A 16,115-nucleotide genomic window follows, 5' to 3' on the forward strand; every position below is an offset into this window, starting at 1 on the left:
GGATTTCAGTTTGCTATAAAACCAGTACATCTGTATCTGCACTGTGTTCAAATGTTTAACAACGAGGCATTAAGGGAGCTTTGTGTATCTCAGAAGGGAGTCAGACGTGCTAGAAAACACCTCATCTTAGACATTCTCCTCCCGATGACCAGACAAGACCCAGAAGTATCTAGTGGTGGTTAGACTGTAATACACTGTGACCTATATAAGCCCTTTCAGAGGTTCCTGTGGACCCGCTGAGCAACTCCAAAGCAAAAATAATCCACAGCCCCTATATGGTTGGGAGACCAAATGCAATGAGAGCTGAGTGATGGAAGATTCAAACGAGTTCTTCTTAAAATGACCCATGTCCTCTGTTGTCACAATCACCCTCCCCCTTCCCCTCCGCTCCCCAGGCCAACGCCCCGTCTTACCTTGGCACAAGCGGCTGCAGTCCTGCCAGGGTCCATAGGCGTCCCAGAAGAACTGCTGGGGCTTGTCCTCAATGGGGATGTTGTAGGAGTACCTGACATCTGGGTTGTACAAGTTGCCAACAGATAGCACCTGCACACATCACAGCAGAGAGAAGATGAGTCCTTACCAGCTCAGACTGAAGCAAGTCACTGCCTCTCTAGGATGACAGGAGTCATTACCAAGACAACCATCTCCTCCTCGATGCGGTCAGTGCAGTTGATTCTCTCAATGACGTGGTCAGATCCGCTGTATTCGATGACGGCGTTGCCCACTTTGATTTCCCTTTTGAACATGCTGACCACAAACTCTCCATTGAGTAGGAACTCCCCATGACTGTTAGACACAGCTGGAAGAGGAGAGATCAATCACAGAAGGTCAGTTACAAGGTGTTTTTAGGATGGACAAAGCTTTTCACAAAATCTTTGCTTTTTCACCCCTTTCACACCCAAGTTGTGTTCAAGAGCATGTGTTGGTTGCTAAGAGACAGTTCAGCCAGATGTAAACAAACTCGCTGCCTAACAGCTGATGTTTTTATTTAAAGTAAGGCATGGCGTTGAGAGTAGATAAATCTAATTGGGGTAAAATAATCTTTCCCGGAGGAGTCTTGGGCCTCCTGTTCACCAGTCAGTCTGCTGCACACACTCATACTAATGCGATTATGGATCTAATTTCCTGAGTTACTTTCCTCGTCATTTCACACATCACAGTAATGCAGAGATCTGCCCCCTTCCCACAATCCCACTGTCCCTCTTTTTTTCCCTTGGGGCCCAGCTGAATGCTTCCACAAACACACACATGCACAAACTCACACGCCCAAGTTAATGCACACCCACACTCACCTGCCCATCTAAACAACCTCATACACACACACACACACACAGAAGTGACTTTAATGGAATGCTACCCTGAGGGCTGATTGAGATCCTGTTTCTGATCCAGTTCGCAACTACACCAGCCCTACCAGCAAACTAAAGACATGTCCACAGACAGGAAGCACGAGCACCAATTTAACCAATACTCAATCTGTAACTGTAAAACTTTACTTTAAGTTTTCATTGTATGATGATGACTTATCAAACTGCATTGAGTGTTGTGTTTGGATCTTACCGAGGTAGTTATCATCTTCTGGTTTCCCTGAGTAGCTGTGTTGACGTACGTCTATATTTGTGGCCCCGCTGGGGATACGCACAACTTCATTGTATCCTACGTCACACAGAGGAGACACAACAAGAACTCCAGAGTCATTTCAGATCAGACTTCACTGACTGCTTCCTCGGGTCAGCCAGGCCTACGTGACAGTCAGGTGTAGACTGTTGAGATTTGGGCTCACCATAGCGTACTATGTTGAAAGTGCCTGCCATTGTTTTACAGGACGAGTTGTCCCCTCCACACACACCACACTTATCTCTCCGCGCCTTGGAGTTCAACACATGGTCGCATCCCGCTTGCTGTGGGGGAAGGAGAGGTAGAGAAGGAGGGGGGAGGGGGATAGAGCATGGAAAGATCAATATGCCAGAAGAATGACCTGAAAAAGTGCACTTCACTACCTTTGAAACATTTTTTTGCATGGCAGCCGTATATATATTTTTTAAACATCAATCCATCTGGGATTTTAGCTTAACTGCTACAGTGAAGTTAAGATGGTGGTCCTTGACGCTTCTTGTGAAAGACCGTTCCAGCAAGAAAGGATTAAACCTAATGAGCCAATATATAGTTGCATAAGTGATCTCATTACCCATTGAAGCATTTATGTCCGTATCACTGAAACACATTGGATTTGTTAAAGCAGTTCCAAGTTGCTGTGAGGGAAGCTGAGGACTCACCCTGCATAGGCCCTGGACGCAGATGTCGTTGGTGTCAGGCCCACACGGTGTGCCGTCGATGACCCGGTCCCTGAGCTGATAGTAGGCTGTGCTGCCTGCCACTCTGCAGAACAGCTTACAGCGGTCCTTCATGAGGACTGGATACACACACACACACACACACACACACACGCACACATACAGCACCAGAGGCACACACACACACACACACACACACATACAGCACCAGAGGCACACACACACACACACACACACACATACAGCACCAGAGGCACACACACAGACATACATACAGCACACACACAGCGGACGAGTTAAGGAGAGGGTAAAGGGCTAGGCACCAAAGGCCAAACTCTAAACTGCTGCGATTTCTATGTCACATTCCAAAATATGAATGCATCACAGTGAAGTGAAGCCGTCCTTACTTCCGCTGTACTTGGGAACCCAGCGCACGTTGTCCGACAGGCCGTTGATGTTGAAGGGCCTGCCGTCAAAGTCCCCGCACTGCTCCTCCCTGAAGTCCTTCTTCTGCTTGGAGCATGGCTCCGAGTTACACGAGCGGAACTTCATCCTGCGTCCCACGCAGTACTTTCCCCCGTTCCTGGGCCTAGCAGAGACACAGAAGGACGTCCTTTAACAAGCCTCCCTTCAGCTGACATCCTATCTTCTGTATCTGTTTATACATCTATCACTGCTCTTCACATCGTCCGTCAACTTCGTCATCTCTCAGACTTGTTGATCAGTCTATGCTCATTCATCCATTAACAGATGATGATCTTTGTGATCTTTCAAGTTAAACAAGATCTATCGTTTACCAAGAAACGGGCCCTTTAGATCTGCGGTAAAAAAAAAGAAGAAAAGAAGTCTGGTGTGCTTGAAGGTGAGCTATGGAAAGAATTCTCTCAAGGACGCTTGATCTCACGGAACATTGACCAGGGATGTTGGGAAGGAGACACACTCCAGTGAAGGTGCACGACTACAAAGCTAGGGAGCCGTAGAGAGCCACACTGCTTACACGGGTCGGTTGCACTCCCGCACGGCGATCTTGATGCCCCCGCCACACGTCCGCGAGCAGGTGCCAAACGGGCTCCACACGCCCCACGCCCCCTCCACGGGCGTGGCATCGTGCTCCTTGGGGATACACAGGCCGTGCTTACAGTGCTGTGGAGAGAGAAAGAGAGAGAGAGAGAGAGAGAGAGAGAGAGAGAGAGAGAAAGAGAGAGAGATGGAGAGAGAGAGAGAGAGAGAGAGAGAGAGAGAGAGAGAGAGAGAGAGAGAGAGAGAGAGAGAGATGGAGAGATGAATGAAGAAAGAAAGGAGGAACACGATGGGAAAGACAGAAAGACAGAGAAAGACAGAGAGATAGAGACAGAGAGAGAGATAGAAAGAGAGACAAAGAAAAAGAGTAAATGTCAGGAACCATAGCTGCCTACTGGCAACACATCAATCTGCAAACCCTCCACATCTTGCTTCAATGCTTCTAATCTGGTAGAAATTATACAGCAAATGGAAAACAAGAAACCAAAAAAAGCAATTTCATTGGCCTGACAGTACAGCTGAAGAAGAAGAAGTTCACACACAATGTTTGTTTCAAGTCATCAGATTCGACTTATCTTTCCAACCCAACACATATATAGCACGAGCGTTGGGTGAGGGGAGATGGAGGGGCGAGGCAGTGGGATGGGAGGATGGAGAGCAGGACTGCAGAGTATAAACAGAGGAGGATAGGAACATGTGTGTCTGGGGACCTCTGCCGCTAGACTGGCCCACAGCTCTTTCATGTCCCTCAGCCGAGGCAGGAAGCAGAGGGTTAGGGAGAGGGCCCTAATTAAAAGCTACACTAAACCAGTCACAGAGAGGGAAATCTCCACAAGCCTCCATTCACAGGCCTGCTCTAAGCCTATTACTTACTCATAATAATACTGGCTCTGCAGAAAACAAATTCATGCTCCTTCAGGCTTCAAAACCCTAGTTTCAAGTAAAAGTAGGACTGCTGGAACCAATGGCAACGTGTGTGACCGACGTTCAATTAGTTCGTTTATGGAGTTTATTGAAATAGAGTGTTGGCTAGCTGTTGTTTTGTTTTTCTTCTCTGATTTTGATGAAACACATTTCAACAATCTTTGCTTCTGAAACACCATGAAAGAAAGTGAATATTGATGGTTACAAATATTTAAACAATGCATGTTCATCAATGTTCATTAAAGCAAGCTTGAATCCATAGAGCATGTTGTAAAAGCTCCCCAGATGTAAACACAACAAATACACGGCTATAAAGTATGAGGTCCTCAGGTAAACTCTTTAGCTACTTGCCTTCCCAGGATCACATTCGGTTCCATCGGCCCAGGGCATGTGCTGGGTCTTGCAGCCCCTCTGAGCTCCCTCCGGACTGGAGCACCACAGCCTACGACACTGGGTCTGGGGGACAGAGAGAGAGAGAAACAGAGAGAAAGTTAGCACTCGTTCTCCGACGCTGAACCCTTTTCGTCACAGGCTCATTATACTGAACTCTCATCAATGACAAGGCGCGTTGTGCCCTTTAAACACAAGTGCGGAAGACAAGCACTGACAAATATCAAACTACCCGCAGCGCAATAGAATACCTGCACCCCCAGTGCCCTTTAAACACACTCTACAACATCTACAAACTGTTTGTGATACAGCTATCAAGCTCAAGAGATTTACAGTAAATTGCACAATGCAATTAAATAACGCTGTACACAGGAGACCTCTCCTTCAGCAGCACAGTGACAGACTAAGAGGCTTCTCCTCTTTGACAGACCAACGTGTGAATCTGCACGACGTGTTCCCTTACCATATATGGGCACACCTGCGTTCCAGGCCCAAATATCAATTCACATTGTTTATTGACATTGTATATCCGTCCTGGGAGCTGCAGGGGCAGACTGTATGGCCTAGAAAGGGGTTCGTTGAGTAAGCACTCGCCATATCCTGTGCTATTAAGAAATAAAAATAAAATGACTTAAAGAAAAAACAGAAAAAGAGACACAAACAGACAGAAAACACACTCAGTACAGATGGAGAAGTAGAATTCTGTACAATCAGAAAACTACTGTAGCGACAAGATGGTGCTTGATGGAGGCTTTGTTATTATTTGTTATTAGGGTTAGGCTACCCCTTTCCCTAGCCCTATATCAACAATGACTCATTTGAAGTCCTTTTTGGCCAACCTTTTACACGTCAAGATTGATAGGATATCTACCTAGTCAACCCTGCATAGGAGTGTGGCGCCAACTATCCAAACATTTCCTAATCATGTGCTTTATTGAAAAGATAAAACATTGGCTGTCACATACTCGAGGAACTCGGTGATGTATTTCCTGCTGCACTTGGACCACATCCAGGGGTTGGTGTAGTAGTTTAGTGTGGGCGCCATCACGTGCTGCTGGTTCTTACCGCCATCCTCTTTACACTTGTTACTGTCGTCGTGGGGCATATTGAAACTGCCAGGGAGCAAAGCCACACAGCGGACATTCAGAGGTGAAAACAGATCTCATTTACAGTTGAAACACTGTGTCACTGTCTTAAAAACCTGTATTACATTGGGAAACGCTGCTGTAGGGATTGTAAAGACTTCAGTTCACTTCAGCCCATTGTCATTGTATAATTCACACCCTGCTCTGGAAGCTACTGTTAAGGTGGTGTATGCATTCAGTAGGGCCAGAGGGCTGGGTTAATAAGGCCTCTGCAGCGCAGACAGGTGCTCGAGGCTGTAGAGGACAGAGAGCATTCTGTACTGTATTCTCCATAACCATGCAGGCCTTATGGCAGGTACAGTATTGCACTGAGCTCCATTAAGTAGACTTCCAGCAGTGTTGTCACCACTTGTCACGGATAAGAATGGAATTCAACAATCCCACCTTTTGTGTGCGGTAAAAAAAAAAAAAAAAAAAAGAGCATTTGTTTAAGACACAGGAGTTGGTAAAGTCTGTAACAGTCTCCTGCGTTGCTGCCAAGCTCAGGGCAAGCTATGGGGCCATGCTGGTGCATGCTGCTTCAGGACTTTGAACAACACAGACTTACAACAGAGGCATGGTCATCAGCCACACTAGTCCTGGAGGGTGACTGGGTGTGCAGGTTACTGCCCCAGCTCAGCACAGACACCCCTGCCCCAGCTGACCAAGCCCTGGGGGGTGGAGCCGGTCGGCTAGGTCACGGGCTTTAGTACCCGACTGTGACAGAGACCTAAACGTGTGGATTTCCCCAGCATAAGGGAAGGTGACGTGTGGAAGGCGTGAAAGTAGAGAAGCATGAAGTACTCACACATGGCCAAGTTCATGGGCTATCGTGAACGCTGTGCTGAGCCCGTTATCCTCACTGATACTGCAACTTCTGTATGGATCACACACTGTCCCCAGTTCAGCAAGCCCTGAAAACCAGCACCATCATCATCATCATCATCATCATAACAATTAGCATAATAATAATAATAGATTTTATTTGTAAGCACTTTACATTTTAAACAAATCTCAAAGTGCTCAAAGCATCACGTTATAATGCCACAACTCATCATTTTACTCAGTAGTTGCAATAGTAACAATGACTAACTTGCCATCTGGCAATCATTAGCATACAGCACAAGGTGTATGCTAACACTAAATGCAGGCTACCAGTGCTGTAGAAATGCTCTCACCCAGCGTATCACACTTGTCCCGTGCCCGGCAGATGTCCTGTCTGTGAGGAAGAGACAGATGAGCGGTTTCCAGCACCAGTGAGACACCCAGTGCAACTCCAGTAACATCAACATCAGAATGATCATAGGTAAGTAACACACCAAGTACATCTACTGTAGCAATGTTTAGTGATGGTTACCTGGTTATGAGAATGGCCGTGTCATGGTGGGGGTGGTGATTTTCCTCAGGACTATTACGCTCTTGTTGCCAGATACAGAAGTTCTTCAGAGTGGTCTGTGCATTGAAGGAGATGGTGGGGCCATCCTAAAGGGAAACAGGAGATAGGTGACTATGAGTATACATGAAAGAATGGCTCTGTTTTCACTCCCAGAAGGATTATTTAAGATTGAATAGTTGTAAACTTACATCATTGTTGATTATGACCAAATTCACGATCACAATATTGATCAGATTTCCAATGCTGGGGTCCTTGTAGATGGATGACACCTGAAAGATTAAAATAAATACAGGCATACATGAAAAGTGGAACCTTCGTACATTAATATCTTTCAGAGTTCCAAAAGTCTGAAAACAAGCCTGGAGTGCAAATTAAGCAGTCAGCCTGCAGCTTTAAAGAGAACAGTCTCTTTAAAGGGCTGATTGGATAGAGAAGCTGATAATGTCCTCTGAGAGAGCCTGTGGAGAATGTAGTCTTTGCCAGGATCATAATATAGGTCAGCTTAGCTCCCCCCTGGGCGCTCTGCTTCAGAGGTCTAAGGAAGGCTCTTGTTTGAAGTGGCCAGGAGTATGCCATCTATGCAACATACCTGAGCTTATTTTTTCCCATTCATCAAAGTTGTCAGACAGATCCGCTTCATGCTCCCCCTGTCCCCCTGACCGTTTGAAAGTCTTGTTTACTCCTGCCCTGAACTGCCCTTTTCCCTCTTCCGGCCCTCCTCTGATGGCCGTGAAGGTACAGCGCCACCCATCCACCTCACACCTCACACACACACACACACTTCCATGAAAGAGGGAGGCTGAGTAGCTAAGGAGTCAACTGAGCAGGACTTACGATGGACATTAACGTGAGAATGTAGTGCTGGAGGTTGTTGCCGTGGTGTTCCACCATCTTGTTGTCTGCCACCACCATGACTTCTACAAAGCGTGGATAGGAGAGAAAGCGCTTTGATCTCCTGTGAGGTCCTGAGTCACCGTTGCTGCTGTCGTTAGTTGACAGGCTGGCCTGGCTACTCATGCTGCTGTCTGGTCCTGGCATGGCTTCCACAGGAAGGCCTGCACTCAGAGTGTCCAAGTCATTCAGCATGCTGCCAAACATAGGGTCTGACACCACTGGCCCTGACCCCGGCCTTGTTAGGGTCTTCTTCCCAATATCCCTGTGTTCATGGCCTTGGAAAGAGACACATATTTCAAGTCAATACTTTGTATTCAACACACAAAGTTATAGGTTTCTCTCTTTAGATTCAAGCCACCGATTACTAAGTAAGAATAGCATATCGTAATTACTATGTCATAACTACTATGTCATAACTCATTTACAAGAAGGTTGTTTTTATCTTTAAAGTTAAGGCTTATCCTTATATTGGATAATATATTCATCTGAATTCTGGTGAATGCTTATGTCAGAAATGTAATGCTGGTCACGCTTTGTTTATTAGAGTGGGAAGAGTGAAAAATGTTTTTAGTCTCTCATTCTCACACGCACACAACTGCCTGAGATCTTGGGGTCTTGCTTAGATGGAGTGGGGTGCAAAGAGGGAGAAGAAATAATGGGTGGTTCATGTTAGGTAAACTTGGCACTCAGGCATGACAAAAACCCATGTCTCAGGAAAATAAGTCAATGACTGGACTGTCCAGTTTGAGGGGAGCAGGGAAGTGCACTTAGTCTGATTTCAATCTTGATGACGACCATACCAAAGGCAAAACAAATAGAGTACCACGCCTTGGTTGCATATACTGTATACCACTTCATCTATACCTGCTGCAATGCAACCCCCCTCAGACAGTACAGAACATGACCCAGACACCGGCCCTGACTTCTTCCTATCCATGATTTATGATGGTAAACAGACTGAAACCAACCACTTCAAAACTTCTTAAACTACAAAGGTCTTCTGTAAAAACTGCAAAGGCTGTTTCATATTCAACCCAACTGTACTTGTTCAAAGTTATGAGTCATATTCACATTCTGTTGAGAGAATCAGAGGACACCCACACATCTAAATGTATATTTATACACACTCACACACTACAAAGATCCATCTCAACGACGGCAAAGTATATGCAGAAACATGTGGCGCATACATGACAACAATTCAAATTTATTTTCATAGTCATGCACACTGATGTTTCCAGTCTGGAATATTATTTCTTGCAGTACAATTTACGCCTGGTCTTCATGGTGGTGAACCTATCATGCTTTCTTATCAAAGGACCAGAGGAAGTACGAGAGTCAACAGGAACTTGTGGCAGTAAACGAAGATTTGCAGATACCAGACAGAATTACAGACCAAAGGGTTTTTCCTCTCCAGCAGCTAAAAGGGTATAGTAGATACAGAGGAAATAGCTAACTGGTTTCCGAACCTAACAAATTGTGAAATAAATGCATTACTCTTCTCAAGGAAATGTGATGTATCTGCTGCATTTTACATGCAAGACAGCGGAATCTAGGCAGTAACACCTTGAGTTGTGTTGAGATGCAGAGTGTTTGACTAGCCTACATGAGGTAGTGATCTTTTGGAACACATTTCAAGTCAGCAATATAGGGTTTCTCTCATTTCAAATGTATATGACCTTGACGATTGTAGAATGTGTATACTGTAACATTATCGCGGCATTACAACCTTTGTAATTGCGCCCTAACTATGACTAAATGTTACTTCCTTGCTTCCTATTGTATGCATATGGTGGACAACAAGGATCACACATAAAGAACAATTATCCTAGCATACATCTATGGGTGCTCGTTAAAGGCCAAATAACGAGGGGGAGGGTTATCAGAAACTGGCACACATGTAGACACACACACAGACACACACACACGCACACAGGCACACACACACACACAGGCACACACCAGTTTGTTTACACATTTAGCAGCAGCTATGGGACTCCCATCCTCCCCTCTCGGTGTGGTCTAGCCTCCATAAGGAGGACACTGGGTTAGGGTTTAGTAGAGCAGACACACTCAGCAGCTAGCTGACTGGATTACTTAATTAACCTGACTCAGCAGTGCCCGTGTGTGTGTGTGCGTGTGTGTTGGGGAGGTGTTCTTGATTGTTTTGGTTCTACAGTGTCTTATCCAACTGAATAACACTAAACTATCACAGTACCAAAACAACCAGTACCTGAAGTGTCACAAGCGGGTCCCTCCTTGCCTGCCTCTTTCTTTGGAGCATCCTTTCTGTACACGATATGAGGTTTGGTGTGTTCTTCTTCATAGTGCTCCCCTTTGTAGCTGTGAAGAGGCTCCACAAAAAACTCCCCATGTGGTGACCTGAAAGTGCCAAGCTATGGAGAACAGAAAAAATAGGAATTTGTAGATTAGTTTGTAAAAACGGTAACTGTTGACATTGGAGCGTACATTAACATTGGAGCGTACAGTAACATTGGAGCGTACAGTAACATTGGAGCGTGACTTAGCACGGCAAGATAGATAAGTGCAAATGGGCCTGTTCTAGACCCCCAATGGTTATATTTTCACATGTGGTTGTTTAATGGACGATTATGTGGTGAAATACATGTGTGTGCACGCAGTGAAGGAGGAAAAAGTCGGATAACACAGCTTTCGATGCCTATCAGCAAACAATGTGATTTTGTTTCTTTCTTGGCAGACTTGATGGAAGACTTTTTTTAAATTTCATGCAGCACAGCCAGTGCCACTAGTTTGGATTCAATGGTGGCTTTGATGAACTGGGAAAATCCTAGTGTGATAAAAGTATTTGGTGTAACTTTACATTTAATGCATTTAATGCAAAATATTATCTCCAGTGTGTAGTTATTTGAAATAGACCAATACATTTTTCAGAAAAACAAAAGTTTATAATACCATTGCTGGTACTATGTATTAGTAAGCTGAGATGGTTGTGCTTCTTTCAAATTCACTGTCTGACGTTTTTACGCTCGGATCCAAATGATGATTACGTCAGCAGCCCCACAGGGACTCCAGCTCACGCTCCAACTGCACTGATGTGCGTAGGACGTCACCGATTGTCGGAGATAAATGAGTGCGAGCATGCATGCACATGTGTAGCAGAGGAATTGGCTTCGAGTGTATGGATTTGACTTGCAGTACCGTAGTTTGAACAATTATTTCTTAGTTACGTAATTTAAGAGGTTACTATGTCAGTAGAAAACCACATGGGCCTGGCAGTGTAGTCTTTTACAAGTTACATTCACAAACAACTCAACCTTCCGTTTAGATAAACTGTGCACACATATCCTGATACTCCAATTGTTATAGTATCTAATCTGTATAAACGTTATGTCCTTGATATCATTTCATTAAATGCTGACATTGGGTATTTTAGATCTAACTTTGAAGCCAGACATAAATCAACATTTATAAATCATCAAATGTGCGTAAAAACTTACCAATCCAGAGCATAGGCTGATGACCGCCGTATGGTCCGTTTTGGCATTCACATGGCCTTTATAGAAGCAGTGCTGATATTCAGTATCTTCTTCCTCCTCCTCGGCTGCAAAATCCGTTAGATTATCTCCATTACGTACTCCTAGTACTGTCACAGTGTACAGTGGCGCAATAAATCCAGATTCTAGTGTAAGGTTGAGGTGGAAACTCTGTCCGAAAGCAGATATTCTGTAGTGGACTCTTGTCGAGGCCCACTGGTCTGAAGCGTTGTCAAGGCTCACATCGACACTACGTTTTCTCCTTCTGAAGTGTAGGCTTGTGGGGAATTGGTCACCGGCTTCATTTACTCTAGTCGGCGTAACAATTTCATAAGTGCCAAGCTGTTCTGGCACTGTTGCTGGAGAGGAAAATCAGTGAGCATGATTAATAAGTAGCCGTGTGGGGAAAACCCGATGAAAATTATAAATCATAATCACATATGGTGAAATTAGACTAGATGTGATAATCATGTAGTAGCCTAAAAGGCGTTAGACAATGTGTGTAGGCATGTGAATTGTAGATCTCGGTTAAAATTTGGTCATTCAATAACTTCAGACTTCTATAAAAGCATTGCGAGTCATGTGCTTTGCTGATTCTGAAAAAAGTCATTCATTCCGAGTATCCCGGTAACCAAACAGCAGTCCACAAGGGAAAACAGTGGAAACTGAGGAATCGTCATACTTTACCTTTTCTTGAATTCAATAAAGTTTTTCCCGTGAATGCCACTACGTTCATTAAATCAGGGAATAAAAGCAACCCTAGTCCCCAAAACAGCACATGCATGGTTGTACACGTTATGGGGATAGCGGAACCCCCGAATTTAGTATTCCTCCTGCACTGGCTGTGCTCCGGTCACTCCGGCTCACCGCCGTATTCCAACTCAGGCACGCGTGTGTGTGTTTGCCACATCCAATTGTATTATCCTTGACTCTTGAGTGGATGGTTTCTTGCCGGTAAGGTGTGTTGAGTCGTGAGCGTTACGCGTATTCCCTGGCGAACCTGCATACTGCAGAGAGGGGTCGGTTATACAGACACTCAACTGTGGTGGGCTTCACTGTTCGGGCCGGGGCTGCTCTACAGAGCATTTTAAGGGGCGGGTTTACCCAAAGGTAGGCTACATTAGAGCAAGTTACGCCTCTCAAAACAGCCACTCCCGTTACAGTGACAGGACCGGAGAGGGAAATAGTGGTGCTGAGCAATTACAGCTGCAGTGTAGTGAAACGATTTTGTCCTGAAGTGGAAATTCATTGTAAATGAACGGTAGTGTATTGTGACCGAAGAAGATGAGCAAATATACACTTATCATTTGCTAGCGTTATAACAGCATATTTCTCCACTTTAGAACGCTCTCTGTATAGTTTTACGACTATCGACCAACTGTTAATTGCTGCGCGCGTGTTGGCCTAAATGAATGTCGGTTTAGATTTGAAGATGATGCCGGTAAAGTTTAGGCATTCAAAGTCTGCGATAGCTGGGTTTAGGAATTCCATTCACGTGGTTAGAGCTAGGTCTACACTATGTTCACTCAAGCAAAGCACAAGTTTTGCACTTTGGGGTCGAGACTTTGGTCTCAAGCACAGCACAAACTGTCTCAGAATCTTGCTTTGACACGTACATGTAATTTTTTCAAACGAAGCACAGTCCACCATTGCATTAGGGATCACATAGGTTTTGTAGCCTAGTTTGTCGGTAATCATAGCGTTTCATGTGAGTGTGGAAAACTACTGCTATAGATTTAGTTACACACGGTGCATTATCAAGGGAGTAAGTCAACTCATCATTTAAGAGTGCTTAGAGGGCTAGGTCTGCTGTAATGGCTAACGATGCACTGATCCAAGGTGGCGAGTAGAGCTTAGGCCCTTGTAAATGCATTGTTTGGTGTGGTTTTATTAGGATACATCCACATTACAACAATACCACATGGAATCCTTTTCAAATCACACAGCTGTTAAGTTGAAGATCAAAGGGTGAGATCTCTATGATTCTCTCTTACTCTCTTTCTCTAACATTCACACACACAGAGAACCAAACACATACTTTCACAAACACCTTTGCAAAAAGGCAAGGCATTCTGTTCTGTGATTGTGAAGGAAACCTTTTGTAAAAGACAATGTGTCTCAGTCTGGCCAAGACTGATATGAAGAGAACTTGACTGAGCCGGCCTCACAAACGTCTCTGCCACTGCCTCAGCACAGAGCGGCTCTCGTACGAATGTCTTCAACACGAAAACAGAGATCCACATGACCTAACCCATCTAAGTGGATCTTCTCCGCCCTTTAGAACTGATGTGGTGATAAACGTTGTCAGATGGCACATTATACTAGCTAATTTGCTGGGTACGACCAGCCTGGTCCTATCACACATTACAATTCCTATCATAGTGTGCAGGTGCACAGCTAAAACAATATCCTCATAGGAAATGCCTGTGGTATTGGAGGCGAGATCTATAGCTATAGGGGGTCCTTTCAATGGAAAACAGGCCAACGAGTAACTACACTAGGGAGTCAGATGGCTGAGCGGTGAGGGAGTCGGGCTAGTAATCAGAAGGTTGTCGGATTGATTCCCCGCCGTGCCAACTGACGTTGTGTCCTTGGGCAAGGCACTTCACCCTACTTGCCTCGGGGGGGATTTCCCTGTACTTACTGTAAGTGGCTCTGGATAAGAGCGTCTGCTAAATGACTAAATGTAATGTAAATGTAACTACACTACAGTATACAACCAAAGGCTTTAAGTCTTGCATACAGACTAAAAGCCTAATGGTATTTAAAGGGATTTATTGATTTATTTCATGATATCATAAAATACAGATATGTTTGTTTGTTCTCTCTTAAACTGTTAAGTTGTTTTGCTGGTAGTTTTCATTAATCTACAGCAATTGTAAGGATATTATTGCCTTTACGTAGTTGTTGGAATTCTCCACAGCTCCTCTTGCTGTTTTGGAATCCTCCCTCCAAGATGTCAGACAGTTAAAGTTCCTTGAGTAGTTGTCCAGTATAGTTGTGGCTCACAAGTCTAGGAACTCCTTGAAATGCAACCCCTCATTAACAATTAGTCTGTTTCCCAGAACTCTCCATAAACCTTTTTACAACACAGGGGTCACAGGCAAGTACAACCAGCCAGGAAAAACATTGCCATGGGTCATTTTATTTTGCTTTGAATTTGGAGAGCATATAGGCAACACCACACTGCCTCCAAACATTGTTAAATCCTCTAACTCAAAGCTCCTGTTAAACCCATTTATCTGACTGGAGGATGCATTCAATATCATGTTTTTTCTCAATGGATGGCCCCGGATCCCTGTGTATATTCTCAACAACAGTCGCCTTCTCTAATGTATTCTCCATGGATGGTCAGTGAGGTCAGCGACCCCAGGGAGGCCCTGCAGGCAGCTGTAGCAGACGTACACACAGCAGCAGTTTTGACAAACTTGACTTCCTCTCCAGTTCTGATGATGTATGATAAGGAGCAGAAAGCTTGAATGGAGTCTGAATTGTGGCTTTGGATTTCAAAGGAGAAATGTAATTGCCATGCTTTTAAGATCCCTCCTCTACCCCCGCCCTGACTGACTTCCTTAGCAAGGGTGAGGTAGTAAATGAATTCAGAGTTGGGAACCATGCAGAGAGGCTATGTCATTTTCTGTGCAGAGACATCCTTACAATATCTGGCTCATGGTTCTGCAGAACAAAGTGGACAACATAACACATGCATCTAGAAAATACCATGCAGTGGTACGTTGGTCGTCCACCTTTAATTAATCCTGAAAATAAGTGAAGCTTTCAAGTGAACCATACTCAACAGTGATCCAGTGAATCCACAGACTCCTGTGCTCTATGATATTAACCATCTGGTACAGTGCCTGGCCTATCTCCAGCAGTGGGCTAATGAGAAGGAACTTCCCCACAATGCTGCTTGTGAAAATACCCAGCGTTTGCTCCTTGCAAAGAAGATAAGTTCTCCAAAGTTTTTGTTAATAGTGTCTTGCTCAGTTCATAACACACTTTTCACTGTGCACAGATAGGAGGAGTCGACTTGACACTAGGGAATGATTATGTATTTTAAGAGGGCATTTACATGTGTGAACAGTGTGTTTGTCCAGTGGAAAGATAATTTGTAAGATAGAAAGGAATGAGGTTTGAGGTTGAGCAGATGCGTTTGGGGATGAGCAGATGACATGAGATGTTAGATGACAGCGAGGATAACTGAAGCCCTGAGAACCTTCTTACATGTGTTACTTCCTGCAGGACAGGACGATTTGCACTTCCGGCAATAATAGTGTTAACATCTCGAGACACTCCTTTTGACCTGCAGGCATAGTTACACATCCTCACTTACACACAAAAGGCATCTTCACATACACACACACACCCGTGCATGCACAAATACTGCCACACAAAAACATAACATGCTTAGCCTCATACCTTCCCTCTTCAAGTGGTGACGCATACTGTGAGTGCTGAGGGCTTTAGGAGAGAGAGGGGTCTGTTAATGGGCTTTTAGGATGGACCCAGGCAAGTTTATGTTGAAGACTGCAGACCAAAAACAACTCTGTACTTCTGA

The 16,115-nt window shown here is 44.6% G+C and overlaps 1 protein-coding gene across 1 annotated transcript in view; it reads right to left on the minus strand.

The window, feature by feature from the left end:
• The window catches only part of adamts9 (ADAM metallopeptidase with thrombospondin type 1 motif, 9), a 37,168-nt gene extending 24,556 nt beyond the window's left edge, over positions 1-12,612 (minus strand). Inside the window, 18 exon segments of the mRNA XM_084704660.1 lie at positions 414-543; positions 633-799; positions 1,561-1,656; positions 1,784-1,901; positions 2,277-2,413; positions 2,702-2,883; positions 3,292-3,437; positions 4,590-4,694; positions 5,092-5,233; positions 5,594-5,740; positions 6,561-6,666; positions 6,931-6,971; positions 7,110-7,234; positions 7,337-7,417; positions 7,983-8,317; positions 10,276-10,438; positions 11,522-11,916; positions 12,245-12,612. Of these exon segments, the coding sequence (XP_084560786.1) occupies positions 414-543; positions 633-799; positions 1,561-1,656; positions 1,784-1,901; positions 2,277-2,413; positions 2,702-2,883; positions 3,292-3,437; positions 4,590-4,694; positions 5,092-5,233; positions 5,594-5,740; positions 6,561-6,666; positions 6,931-6,971; positions 7,110-7,234; positions 7,337-7,417; positions 7,983-8,317; positions 10,276-10,438; positions 11,522-11,916; positions 12,245-12,341 (2,713 nt within the window). The 5' untranslated portion in view covers positions 12,342-12,612.
• Positions 12,613-16,115: the final 3,503 nt, after the last annotated feature.

This window comes from Hypomesus nipponensis, chromosome 9, assembly GCF_054491055.1.
Source record: "Hypomesus nipponensis isolate SF chromosome 9, ASM5449105v1, whole genome shotgun sequence".
Taxonomy (NCBI): Eukaryota; Metazoa; Chordata; class Actinopteri; order Osmeriformes; family Osmeridae; genus Hypomesus; species Hypomesus nipponensis.